Genomic DNA, 14842 nt, shown 5'->3' on the forward strand with positions numbered 1-14842 from the left:
CTTGGGGAAGCAAAGGGAGAGGCCTGAGAGCACAGGATGTAGAAACTTTACTATAGACCTTTAGCAATGAAAGAGGGGAGGAAAATAGGAGAGCACTGGGTAAGGATAAGATTAAATAAAAAGTTACTTTCTCTTCTTCCAAGATAGGGGAGAATCATGCTAGTATAGTCAACTGCAGAAAACCACCATTTTGGGGCCTGCAACAATCAATTTCCACATAAAAACAACCTTGGGATTTGAGCTCAAGTTCTGAAATTCAGACTGCCAAATCATCGTGTTCACCAAAGTACTAAGCAGCCAGTTGATGTTACTACTTTACCAAATCACATGGAGTTTTCATGCTCAGCCACTGTAACCTGTGTGTGCTGTCCACCTGATGATAGCCAGCAAACTAGTCACTTCAGATTTGTGAATCTACTTAAAGATTTGAAATTATCATTAATTCAACATAGTTTTCTAATACTTCAAGTAATTCTCCCCAAAATAATATACCTGATTTTTCTTCTCAATGAGCTTTTCCCTATCTAACTTTTCTTTTAGATCCTAAACATAGCCTTTATACACTTTCTTGAATTTTCTCTCCTTTCCCTCCACATTGAAACTGCTAGTACTATTTCCCCATTCTGTTGTCACAAACTATTATTCCCCTTTTCATCACAATATAATCAGAATTCTCAAATTAACAAGAGGAAACTAAATGTAGTAAAATATTATTCTTATTAAGAAATTAGTAGAAAAAGTTACCATACATCTTCTTGGGAGAATTTCTTACCTTTTTGCCATTTCCTCTTGAGTCTTAGATATATCTGCCATCATTTCACTTTGTGAGGGCAATTTCTTTAGCCCTAAAGAGAAAAATTTTAAATATAAATATAAATTACCTCAGTAGAAACAGTGATCCTATTAACAATTACTGTGCTATGGAGAATTCAAAGAAATATAGGATAATTTTCTATACTCAGAGAGATTACAGTTTGCTTGATCACTTGATCCTGCCATAACCAAAATATAATAGGTTGAACATACATAATCTCAAAAACCAGAAATATGAAATGCTCCAAAACCCAATATTCTTTGAACACTGACAGATACCATAAGTAGAAAATTCTACACATGGCCTCATGATAGGTCATGGCCAAAACACAGGCACACTAAAACTATTGTATAAAATACCTTCTGGCTATGTTGTGTAAGGTGCATATGAAAGAAAACTAAGTAAATTTCATTTTTAGACTTGGGTTCTATCTCCAAGATAGGTCATTATGTATATGTAGATATTTCAAAAATCTGAAAATATATGAAGTTCAAAACCTCTGGTCCTAAGGAATATTCACCTGTATCAATATGCATAGTTTGACTTCATAATGGCTGCCAATCTTACTGGAGTGAGATGGTATCTTAGGGTGGTTTTGATTTGCATTTCTCTGATTGCTAGAGATGGTGAGCATTTTTTCATGAACTTGTTGATTGATTGTATGTCCTCCTCTGAGAAGTGTCTGTTCAGGTCCTTGGCCCATTTGTTAATTGGGTTATTTGTTATCTTATTGTTTAATTTTTTGAGTTCTTTGTACATTCTGGATATTAGGGCTCTATCGGAGGTGTGGGGGGTAAAAATTTGTTCCCAGGATGTAGGCTCTCTATTTACCTCTTTTATTGTTTCTCTTGCTGAGAAAAAACTTTTTAGTTTAAGTAAGTCCCATTTGTTTATTCTTGTTGTTAACTCTTGGGCTATGGGTGTCCTATTAAGGAATTTGGAGCCCGACCCCACAATATGTAAATCGTATCCAACTTTTTCTTCTATCAGACGCAGTGTCTCTGATTTGATATCTAGCTCCCTGATCCATTTTGAGTTAATTTTTGTGGATGGCGAGAGAAAGGGATTCAATTTCATTTTGTTGCATATGGATTTCCAATTTTCCCAGCACCATTTGTTGAAGATGCTATCCTTCCTCCATTGCATGCTTTTAGCCCCTTTATCAAATATAAGATAGTTGTAACTTTGTGGATTAGTCTCTGTGTCTTCTATTCTGTACCATTGGTCCACCTGCCTGTTTTGGTACCAGTACCATGCTGTTTTTGTTACTATTGCTTTGTAGTACAGTTTGACCTCCGGTATCGCTATACCTCCAGATTCACACTTCCTGCTTAGAATTGCTTTTGCTATTCTGTGTTGGCGGGATGTGGGGAAAAGGGCACACTTGTACACTGCTGGTGGGGCTGCAAAATGGTGAGGCCAATTTGGAAAGCAGTATGGAGATTCCTGGGAAAGCTGGGAATGGATCCACCATTTGACCCAGCTATCGCCCTTCTCGGACTATTCCCTGAGGACCTTAAAAGAGCGCTCTATAGGGATACGGCTGCATCAATGATTATAGCGGCACAATTCACAATAGCTAGACTGTGGAACCAACCTAGATGCCCCTCAATAGATGAATGGATAAAAAAATGTGGCATATATACACAATGGAGTATTATGCAGCACTAAGAAATGACAAAATCATAGAATTTGCAGGGAAATGGATGGCATTAGAACAGATTATGCTAAGTGAAGCTAGCCAAGCCCTAAAAAACAAATGCCAAATGTCTGCTTTGATATAATGAGAACAACTAAGAACAGAACAGGAAGGAAGAGCATGAGGAAAAGACTACAGTAAACAAAGACGAATGGGGGGAGAGAAATGGGGAGAGAAGGGAAAGCACATGGAAATGGTAGGAGACCTTCAATGATACATAAAATTATAAGAGGTTATGAGGGGCAAGGGGGAAGGAAAAAGAGGGAGAGAATTGAACAACAGCAGGGGAGGTAGAGAGGGAAGATGGGAGGGGAGGGGAGGGGAGGGGGGATAGTAGGGGATAGGAAAGGTAGCAGAATACAACAGTCACTAATATGGCATTATGTAAAAATGTGAATGTGTAACAGATGTGATTCTGCAATCTGTATTTGGGGTGAAAATGGGAGTTCAAAACACAATTTGAGTCAAATGTATGAAAGATGATATATCATGAACTATGTAATGCTTTAAATAATCAATAAAAAATATGCATAGTTTATTCTGCTTTGTCTTTGGAACATATTTACTGTACTCAGCCTCCTCCTTAACATAGTCTTTGAGTTGGTAAATTAAATATGGACAAAGGAAATGACAGATGGCCTTAAAATCATATGAAAACATGAGGTACAAGGTCAAAAGGCAAGTCAAGTGTGGTGATGCATGCCTATAATTCCAGCACTTGGAAGGCTGAAGTTGGAGGATAACTTGGGTCCAGGAATTCAATCAGCCTGAGCCATGTAGTAAAACCCCATCTCAAAAAAGGGAACGGAGTGGAGAAACACCTGTACAAATATCTTAATAACAAAAGTATTTTATACAAGAGAGAATAAAGGAAGTAAACGTAAACTCTCAATCACATTTTATGCTAAAATATTATGGAAGATAAGCCTCACGTTGGTTGAAAGTCCCATGAGGTCTTACTTCGACTGATCTACTTCCCATTTTACTCCCTCTAACTCTTTTATTCAATAAGAGTTTGTGGTGGGGGGGAGGGGGGTTAGGCCAAAGGCAACTCATATACCCAATCTTGACAAATAAATTTAAGCACTAATGTACAGACAGTTCCTGTACTGTGATTTAACACCAAGGACATGACTAGACAAAGGCAGAATCACATTTAAGTCTGTATAAACAACTCTAGCTCAAACAATTAGCCGTTTGCCCTCATATATAGCATTATGCCCAGCCAGATATGTAGACACTATGCCTTGTACAAAATTTGAGCCACAATCCTAAAAAATGTTACTCTCTATATAAATTCCGGTATGTAGAATTTCAGAATGGGAATGTATCTTACTCAGTACAATCCGTCTCTCTACAATACAATATCAGGTGGTTATCTCATTCTTCTTTAAAAGTCTCTGGACTTGGAGATCTCACTACCTTCTAAGAAGATGATATAATTGACCGATGTAGTTGCTGGAACATTATTTTTTGTACTGACCCCCAAATCTACTTCTATACAACTTATACCACTGGACCTAGTTCTTTCTTCTGGAGCCACATAATTGAATTTTAATAGTTGATAGGACTTAAAATGTGAAAAGCACCATTCATAAGTACTTTAAGTCTTCTTATTATCAGACTAACCTGCATAGGTTCCTTCTATAAAAGATTTCATGTTCTCTGCCATCTGGTTTCCCTATCCTGATATGCCCCTCTTGAAACACAGAAGTAAGAAATTCAACACTCAGAGCCTACTGTGTTTTTTTTTGTGTGTGTTTTCCTAATTTAGCTATATGACTTATAAAAATCAATAAGGAAGCATGGGAATGTTTCCTTTGAAATTAATCACAGGTCTTTTAGGATGCTCAAGAAGTACATTTTGAGAACTGATTTCCAATTACTTCTTACAAGGTACAGCCACAAGTTTTGCATTTATTAGCTAGAAACTTTATGGAGGAGGAGGGGGCGGTGGTCTATTTCTTGGTGGTGAGAGGCAGTCAGTTCATAAACTATTAAATTTGATGGACAGATAAAGATATTTACAACATTCTGTGATGCAGTTCTCTTTGAATTTATTAACTTTCAGTATTACCTTGTTTAGACACATATTGTATCATATTTTTTATCTCCCTCCTTCAAATCTTGCTCCCTACCCTTTTATATTCATAGTTTACATTAATGGCTACAGCACCTGGGCAGATTCTTTTCTCTCTTATCCCCAGCATGGTTTCTGTCACCAAATCCTTTCAAAGGTACCTGTGAAGTTTCATCCAAGTTTGTCTCCCCCTATTCATTTAGATTGCTATTTCCTTGGTTTAAAGGCCTCATGCAGTCTTTAAACTGAACTACTTCCCATTTTACTCCCTCTGACATGTATTATAAATTACAAATCTGATTTGACAAGTTCTCCTCTCTCAGCTAGAATCCTTCAGTGGTTCTCTGTTGCCTACATTAAATACAGACTTATTGCATGGCAGCCAAGTTCTTGATATCACCTCTGTAAATACTCCTAGCTTCATTTCCCTTAATTCCTATAACATTATTTCCCAATATTCTCAGTTACTTGCAATACCCAGAACTCAATTACTCTGTCATTTTACCCTAACTTTATATAAATATTGGTGATTTTCCCACTCTTATTCTTCTCAATATTTCTTTTTTCTTTTAGTATATATATAGTCATAGGAGCATTGGGTACTTGTTGTCCATTGTTCCCATAATAGCTCCTCTACATTGCTACTAAAACATCTGTTTAGGATGCAGTAAATATCTGTGAAGTGAATGAACACAGTAAATGTCTGTTTACTTGTTTGTCTTCCTTCTATGACTCTTAGTTCCATATATCCCACTCCTCAGTCTATACCCAATGGACTTAAAATCAGCATACTATAATGATACAGCCACATCAATGTTCATAGCAGCTCAGTTCACAATAGCTAAACTGTGGAACCAACCTAGATGCCTTTCAAGAGATGAATGGATAAAAAAAAAACTATGTTACATATACACAATGAAATATTACTCAGCATTAAAAGAGAATAAAGTTATGGCATTTGCAGGTAAATGGATGGAGTTGGAGAATATCGTGTTAAGTGAAATAAGCCAATCCCAAAAAACCAAAAGCCAAATGTTCTCTCTGATAAATGGATGCTGACCTGTAATGGGAGTGGGTGTGTGTGGAGAATGGAGGAACTTTGATTGGGCAAAGGGGAGAGAGGGAAGGGGAGGGGGCATGGGGGTAGGAAAGATGGTGGAATGAGATGAACATCATTCCCTAGGTACATGTATAACTGCACATGTGGTGCAATACTACATTGTGTACAACCAGAGAAAGTTGTGCTCCATTGTGTACGGTGAATTGAAATGCATTCTGCTATCATGTATAACTAATTAGAACAAATGAAAAATAAAAAAATAGGGATTTTCTGTTTGGTCATGTTTGCATCTCCAGCACCTAGGAGATCATACATACTAAGAGATCAGTAAATGTTAGCTGAACAGTGTTATTGAAGAACAGTGAGGAATTGAAGTTTATTTTCCAAGAGTCTCAAGACAATGTGGGAACAAAGAGAGCCTAAATTAAGCTCTATGGTAATGGGCCTTTCAATCTACTCTCAGAATAAGGCATGTTGTATTTGTGTAATCCTGACTTTCTATAATCCTGACTTGCCCCTGCACATTTTTGTATAATGTTACAAGAGAAGAGAGATATGGCCACCATTCAGGCCTTCTGGACCAGTCCAGCCTTTTAACATGACTAGAAATTGGCCAAGGGAGTTGATAAGCTGCGCTCTTCAGAAGTTTCTACAACAGAATTTAGAACTTCATTTGCATGAAGGCCATACTGTATTCATTTGACCTGGCATTTATGAGATACCTCCGATATGCTAGGCATTGGTCTAGCCTTGGAATGGAAAGGCACATAAACATGATTATTTTATTTAAAGAGCTTTCAAAATACTAAGAAAGGAGGGACAACATATGCATAAGTTTATCCTGTATAAATAGGAATTATGGGAAGGCATACCAAGAAAGAATATCAGGTACAAGGGTATCTCCTATATTTGCTGCTTAGTAGGTAAGTCATCTAGTGCTTCTAGAAAACTGGATGTGTGGTAAAGATTAGTGCAAGATGGACCTGAAAAAGCAGATTATAACAATCTGTGGCAGAACCTGAATGTCGTCCTATGATGTAATGTTTCTTGTGATACAAAGAATTGATATAACTTGATATGGTTTATAAGGAAAGAAAGTTGCTAAATGAGAACCCTTGGGAGAACTGCAAAACAGGCAAAGAACAAAGAAACTTGATTTTATCCATGGTAAGGTTCCGGGTTCAGTGCTCTAGAAAAGGATGGAATATTTTTCTTGACAAGAGGGCAATAATTTCAGAGAACAAAGGAAGAAGAAAAATGGGAGTTGGTAGGGAGAGGACAGACCAAAGAAGAGGACAGGCTGAGTTGGACAGGCATGAAAGACTGGGAGAAACTAGTTCATCTGAAAGGTTTGAAATTGGCACAGTGAAGATAGAATTCAGGGATGAGAAAGACAAGAATTTGGTAAGTAGACCCAGGTAAGCTATAGCTAGAGTAAAAAACTCAGGGTTCATGTTGAAAGTTTGATAAAGTCATAGGGGTTCTTCTGAAGATTCCATCTTTGCAAAAGTTGGAAGAATGTGTGCTAGGCTTCTGCTACCATGAGAAGCTAAGTTTTTTTTTTTTTTTTTTTTTTTTTTTTTTTACATTTCCCTTCAGATCACCTACTCTCATATCCATAATGCAGATTCTTCCAAATACTCATGTTCCCAGTTCCTCTTAGCAAGTCACTTGGGCCTGGAATAAGAGTCCCAGTTGCTTCAAGTATACTAAGATGCTCTGACCTATTTTAATGAAACTTTCTCCCCTTACATAATTGATCTAATTAAAATATCCATTTAATATGACTAGGATTAAGCCAACCTCATGGGTTACTTATGTTTGATTGGTGGTCCATTGCTCTCAAATAGCACATGACCTACTGCATAGAGTGTAAGGAATTAAGAAATGGCAGACATTTGGAAAGATGGTTTTTGCCTATCAACTATGATTCCATTGCATTTTTCCCCTCTGCTATCATGAAAATCTTCACTGGCAAACATTCAGCTATAATTCCAACAAAAACACTGAATAGTTTCAATTAAACACTAGTATTGACAGCAGATTTTATTATTATAGGATCAAAGAGTTTCTTCTTTAGAAAGAAACTACAAAGTCATATGGTTTCTCTCTATTCTGAGGCTTAACTCTCCTCCATTAACCTCTGTTCTAATGGCCATCTAGCCATATGACATTCTTTTCCTATGATGTTTGAATTCTTTACAATCTCAGAAGCAGCCCAATCCATCTTGAAAGGGCACTGGTTGATAGGAAAAGTTTTCGTTCACCTAGGCATTAGACCAGAGACCCTGCATCTACTAGAAGAAAAACTAGGCTGAACTCTCTATCATGTCAGCTCAGGAACTGACTTAATAAAATTTATAAAGCACAAGAAATAAGATCAAGAATCAATAAATGGTATGGTATTAAACTAAATAGCTTCTTCACAGCAAAGGAAACAATCAAGAACTTGAACAAAGAGCCTTTGTTTACCATCTGCACCTCAGAGGGAGCATTAATCTCCAGGATATACAAAGAACTCAAAAAACTTAACACACACACACACACACACACACACACACACACAAAACCCCAAATAACCCAATCAATGGGCAAAGAAACTGAACAGGCAACTCACAGAAGAAGAAATGCAAATGGTCAAAAATATATGGAAAAATGTTCAGCATCTCTAGCAATTAGAGAAATGCCACTTAAAACTACACTTGAGAGTTCATCTCACTTCAGTCAGAATGGCAGTTATCAAGAATACAAGTAACAATAAAAGTCAGTAAGAATGTGGGGAGAAATGTATATCCACATTGCTGGTGAAACTGCAAACTGGTGCTAACCAATCTGAAAAGCAGTTATGGAGATTCCTCAGAAAACTTGGAATGGAACCACCACTTGACTTAGTCATCCCACTCCTAGGCTTATAACCAAAGGACTTAAAATCAGCACACTACAGTGACGCAGCCACATCAATATTTATAGCAGTTCAATTCATAATAGCAAAGCTATGGAACCAAACTATGTGCCATCAACAGATGAATTAACAAAGAAAGTGTGGCATATATACACAATGGAATATTAGTCATAAAGATGAATCAAATTATGGCATTTGGCATTAAGTGAATGGAACTGGAGAATTTCATGCTAAATGAAATAAACCTGTCCCAAGAAACCTAAGGCTGAAGTACTCTCTGATATGTGGATGCTAACCCATAACAAGGTGGTATAGGGAGGAAAGTATAGAAGTTTACTGGATTAGACAAAGGGAAATGAAGGACTGAGTATAAGAAAGATAGTAGAATTAAATAGATGTAACTTTCCTATGCTTATATATAAATACATGACTAGTGTAATTCCATAGCATGTTCAACCACAAGAATGGGATCCAAATTGGAATGGGTTGCACTCCATTAATATATAATATGTCAAGATACAGCCTATTGACATGTATATCTAAAAAAAAAACAAATTAAAAAAACTTTATATGGACAAAAAAGAAGAAAAGAAAAAAATGTCTTTTTTAACGTAAAGCTGATATTATGCAACCCTCAAAATTTCATTCCTTGATTCTAGTTTGACTCTTTGCTCACTAAATAAGTCTAAATCTTATCCAATGAGTATCCCTTCAAATATTTGAAGAGAACTCTCAGATATTAACTTCTTTAGCCTAAACTTCTCCAGTAACTTTATTTGTATTTCAAATGATATGTTTTCACATTCCTTAAACCATTCTTATCTTTCTCCTCATTCAGTGAATTCCAGTTTCACTTTTACAATGTCTTTAGTTGGTAATCTGACCAGTTTAGAGAACAATTATGATGTTCTGGGATGATGCTAGATTTAAAGAAGCCTTTTGGAACCCTTATCATCTGCTGACTCATATTGAGCCTACTATCCCAAAGCTCAAAGTGTTTTTTTTTTTTTTTTTTTTTGTACTTCTGGCCAAAACTGAAAGCGGGGACATAAACGGGGGTAGGATGTAAGGATTTGAAAGTTGAATATTCTACGTTCTAGATTAATCTCCTACCAAGCGTTAACTTATTGTATGAAAGTAAGTCACACCATTTCTATATTTGACATTCTCCATAATGAAAGATGAAATTCTTTTACTTCACAAATATATACCAATTGTCTAAAATTTAGATGAGTGGATTCTAATCTGAAGTACACATTGGAATTAATTGGGGAACAATTTTGTCAAAAATCTTGTGTCTGCCCCACCCACATTTACTGAATAAGTATCACCAGGGGTGAGATCAAAGCATGCGTAAGCTGGGAAAATATCCCAGGTGATTCTAAGATATGTCTATGGTTATAAATTACTACGTTAGATTCACTTAAAAATAAGTTTTCCAATACTAACTTTGTGCTAGATATTATGCAGCCCTCAAGATTTTGATCAAACATACTGCTTTTTAAAAGCAAGCACAAAAACATAATTAAACATCACCAAGTAATTAAGGAGAGAATTTTATTGTCACTTACCTTTAAATACTTGAGTAGCCCAGCGTCCTTGGAGCTCTGCAATCGGCATAATGGCTCCTAAGGGTTGAATCAAGCCTATGATTGCAAGAGTTGGCTTTTCTAGGTTGGGGGGGAAGACTTTTTTATATAGGGATATCTTATTTTTGACCACCTTGATAGAATCTTCAAGAAAAGGAAAGGCAAAGCTATAGCCTGTTGCAAAGATAACAACATCAATGTCATCCTCTCTGGAGCCATCCTCAAATATGGCAGCTGTTTCTGTGAATTCCTTCACATTTCCTTTCACCTTCACCAAGCCAGAAATTATACGGTTAGGCAGATCATCATTTACTGTTGGATGCTGGCTCAGAGCTCTATGTGTGACAATAAAGATGAAGAGAATGAGAAATGAGAGTGACCGAGAGATGGAAAGAAAGGGAAAGAGAGAAATAAATCATGTAAGTAAATTTTTGCTTTGGTGGAGGTGGTTAAACAATACATCAATGGTTTCCCCTCAGTTTACCTGTGAAATTTGGAAAAGTCCCACTTTACACCAGTTTTACTTTATATCAGCTTTTCAGGACACAAGACTGAAAAGGCTGAACCCTGGAAGTCACTGAAAGGGGAAGGCAATACCTTCCTTCCCCAAAGTGAAGGAACAAGAGTCTTATTTGAGGAGTGCATATGTGGTTTCTCAAGTTATAATAATGCTCTGTGGTATCTTAAGGCCATAGGCCAATAGTTTCTGTTCATATATCAATTAGTCTGACAGAACTTGGCTGTTAATATTGTTTCGTTTCTAATTCCAAAGGCCCAAGAGGTAGACTTAGACGTTCATTTTCCAAACTGTGTAATAAATTACATATGTACAGCAATTTAGAGTTTAAATTACATTTCCACGTATTAACTTATTTGACAGTCACACAAACTCTATGAAGTGGGTAGGATAGATGTCATTATCCAGGTTGTATGAATGAAGAAACTGAGGTCTAGAGAAATTAAATGACTTGACTGATGTTATACAGCCTAGGATTTTAGAATTTCTATCAAAATAGTTTTCTATAAACTCTCTTGGAATACTTTGGACATGTTAAGTAGTGTTTTCTAGAGACAGCATGGAATAAGGGTATCAAAATAAATAAATCAGGTTTCCAGTATCTTGGGTCTTTAGAAAAAAAGTCTTGATTCAGTTTTTTTTTAAGAATCTTTATTTTTTAGTTGTAGATGTTCAGTACCTTTATTTATTTATCTTTATGGGGTGCTGAGGCTCAAACCCAGTGCCCCACATATGCTAGGCGAGTGCTCTACCACTGAGCCACAGTCCCAGCCCCTTGATTCAGTTTTAAAACAGTCTTAATTCCTGAACTTAAGTCAGGCTCTGAGAACCCTCATCCTATCATCTTCCTGGCCTAGCCTCAGGAATATTATACGTTTTACAACTTTACCTGATTTGTTGAATTAAATTTGCTTTGATTCTAACCTTTAGGAAGATTCTGTTCTGCATTCCAACCTCACGATTTCATCTTTCTCTCTAAACCTATTCTTTTTCACTAGCAGTACCACCATCCACATAGTTGCCTAAGCCACAAAACTGACTCACATCTACTCACCAAGCCTATGTTCTTTCTCTCTTAAAAAAGAAGAATTCCTAGAATAGTTTTGTTTACTGTCTCACCTGAACAATTACAGTTGTCTTTAAGGCTCCCTTCTCATCTCCCCTCTATACCATTTGCCTTAGAATAAGCAAGGCAAATAAACAAGATTTTAGGATCCTTTGATTTAGAAAAGAAAAAAAAATCTATAAAGAATATTATTCAGTCAGGTGCAGTGACACATGCTTGGTCATTCTAAAATAGATTATAGACTTATTATTAATATGTCACTCACTTGAATGGTTTTGCTGTCTTCATTCCAAACTTTTTTTTTTTGTTTCCCTGTCTCAGGTCTAAGGACCAAACTCAGAGCCTTGTGTGTTCTAGACAAGCACTGAGCTAAATCCCCAGCCCCTCATACTTTTTATTTAGCAGAGAATACAAAAGGTTTCATGCCTGATAGACCTAGAGATGTATTCAACTACTCTTTTAGCTTTGCCATATAAGTCTAGGAATACCAGACTGTGTACAAGTCTCAGGGTATAATGTGCCTTTTGCTATTCTAAGCTATTACAATTAGAATGCTACATGCTGACCCTATTTGCCTATCTTTTATTATTCAATAAAACCTCAATTTGTTTTGCAACTACAAAAGATATTCATGCTTAAATAATTGAATGAAAAATTATTAGGGAACACAGTGTCCCAGTATCATCCCACTAATTAATCTCAAGGGGAAAAATATCTTTATACTGGAGAAACATGGAAGATGCCACTTTTTTAAACACAATCAAATTTAGCATCATTAATATGGAATAAACTGACATCATGTGGGTCCTGATGGGATTCACTAAGAAGACAATATCACTTATGTAGTATATATGCTAAGATACAATGCAACTCAAAATTTAGAGATGTTCTACAAAAACCATGCCTTGGAAAGAAGAAGGAGAAGGAAAAGAAAGAAGAGTAGGAGGAAGAAGATTTAGGGAGAGGAGAGGAGGAAGAAGAGGAGGAGAAGGAGGAGGAAGAGAATACAAGTCCATATTAAAAAAAATGAATGGCCAAGCATGGTGGTGAATGCCTATAAGCCCAGTGACTCTGGAGGCTGAGGCAGGAGGATTACAAGTTGGAAGACAGCTTTAGCAACTTACTGAGACCTGTCTCAAAAAAAATTTAAAAGAATTGCAGATGTAGCTCAGTAGTAAAGTACTCCTAGTTTCAATACCTAGTATATAAAAAAAGGAAGGATAGAGACTTATTATTTCAAATTAAAAAAGACATGACAACTAAGTGAAATGGTGTGATTAACATTTTTTAGGATTCTGGATTTAGAAGAGAAAAAGAAAAGCTTCTTTATAAAGAAGATTATTGGGTTGATTGCAGTGATGCATGCCTATAATCCCAGCAACTTGGGAGGCTGAGTCAGGAGGATTTTAAATTTGGCCAGCCTCAGCAATTTAGCAAGGCCCCAAGCAACTTAGTGAGACCCTATCTCAGAATAAAAAATAAATAGGACTGGGGATATAACTCAGTGGTAAAGTGACTCTCGGGATTCAATCCCCAGTACCAAAAGAAAAAAAAGAAAAGACTATTATTGGGACATTTGTGGAACTCTGAATATGCCAACATTTTAGAAAATGTATTTTATCAATGTTAAATTTCTGAAATGTGATAATTGTATTATGGTATATAGAGGAATGCCCTTTTTGGGGGGTATGTCTTAATGATTTTTACTTACTTTCAGAAAAAAATGTGTACTTAAATATGTATGTATACTACATATTGTTTGGATCTATCTTTCATGAGGGAAGAGAGAAAAAGCAAATATAGCAAACTGTTATGATAGGTGAATCTAGGTAAAATATAAGGATGTTCAATGTATTTATTATTGTGCTACTTTTCTGTAGATCTGAACATTTTCAAAAATAAAAAGTTGGACAGAAAAAAGTCATTGAAAGTCAGTATATAGAAATTCTTTCATAATGTACCTTTGGCTATATAAGAACTCATTCTTTAGACTCTCATTGCATTCTATTCATTTCTTTGTCATATTCTGTTGTCTGTCTTTTCATTTGTATATTTAAGGTAAGATCCATTTCTGAAGTCTTCCACTTGTTACTCATGTTGCCTTTGGGCAAATTACTTAGTTTCTCTAAGTTTCAATATTTTATATCTGTAAAATAGACAAAAAACTGGCACTGACCCATAGGGCCATTTGTGAGGATTAAATGAGATAATATGTATGCTCATCACTGTGCTTCTATTTAAAAAGTCTTCAAAAAAAGGCAATGTATGGGAGCTAGGGTGGTGGCTCAGTGGTAGAGCACTTGCCTAGTATGTGCAAGGTACTGGGTTTGATTCTCAGCATCACATATAAATAAATAAATAGAGGTCCATTGACAACTAAAAAATATTAAAAAAAAAAAAGTCTGAGGCCAGCCTTAGAACTTGGAGAGGTCCCATTTGCAACTTAGCGAGATCCTGTCTCAAAATTTTTTTTAAAAAAGGGCAGGGTGTTATTTTTATTATTATGTCTTTTCTCTCTGCATTTTCATGCCCGATATAATGCCTTGCTCACAACAGGTACCCCGTATTTGTTGAATGACTAAATGAGGCATTGCCCTCTATTACATTTTTGTTATTGTTGGGCATCATATAAAAAGAACTGATACCTGGCAGAATAAGAAAATGGCTAATGTCAATGAGAGTGAGACCAGCAGATCTTGATCTTCTGTGGTTGATAGGTAAAAACCATTTTTTTAATGTTTCTTAATGTATGGGTAGAGGTAGCTTTATTAGCCTCTGTGAACAGTCCTTATTCTTATGCCTTGGCTGTTACCAACCCCATTCCCATCCTGAGAACATACCTGTGTTTAGGCTTCAGGCCAAACATTTCATGATCAAATCTTTGATTCATACGTTTTTCCAAAAATGTACTTGTTAATGCTTGACCGCATATCTTTGATATAAGATATTTAAGTCGAGAAGAGTGTACCACGTCAAAAGGATATCCATGGTCCCCTACACGATTCAGGATCCAAGCCCCTCTCCTGGTGCTGAGGAATACCTAAGGCATGGGAAATATTGTTCACTTTTGTCATTCTGTCTCACTATCTGAAAGCACTGTCACTTTCTTCAAGAT

General features: G+C 36.3%; 2 protein-coding genes across 6 annotated transcripts in view; one reads left to right on the forward strand and one right to left on the reverse strand.

Moving 5' to 3' along the window:
* Positions 1–14842, forward strand: part of LOC308656948 (uncharacterized protein) — a gene marked incomplete at its 5' end in the record, with an annotated part of 125072 nt that overhangs the window by 9290 nt on the left and 100940 nt on the right. The window lies entirely within an intron of this gene.
* The window catches only part of LOC308656942 (flavin-containing monooxygenase 5-like), a 34991-nt gene that overhangs the window by 2629 nt on the left and 17520 nt on the right, over positions 1–14842 (reverse strand). Inside the window, exons 5-7 of one of the 2 annotated variants that reach the window (XR_014023803.1) lie at positions 14568–14767; positions 10127–10183; positions 773–845 (exon numbers count right to left, since the gene is read on the reverse strand). Coding sequence is in view for 1 of the 2 variants with exons in the window: in XM_081308321.1 (XP_081164447.1) it covers positions 773–845; positions 10127–10479; positions 14568–14767 (626 nt within the window). In the remaining variant the exon portion in view is untranslated. Of the gene's footprint in view, positions 1–772; positions 846–10126; positions 10480–14567; positions 14768–14842 lie in introns of both variants that reach the window. The other variant, XM_081308321.1, reaches the window with a different exon arrangement.

The sequence above is a fragment of the Spermophilus citellus genome (assembly GCF_964194105.1).
Source record: "Spermophilus citellus genome assembly, chromosome: 9".
Lineage (NCBI taxonomy): Eukaryota > Metazoa > Chordata > Mammalia > Rodentia > Sciuridae > Spermophilus > Spermophilus citellus.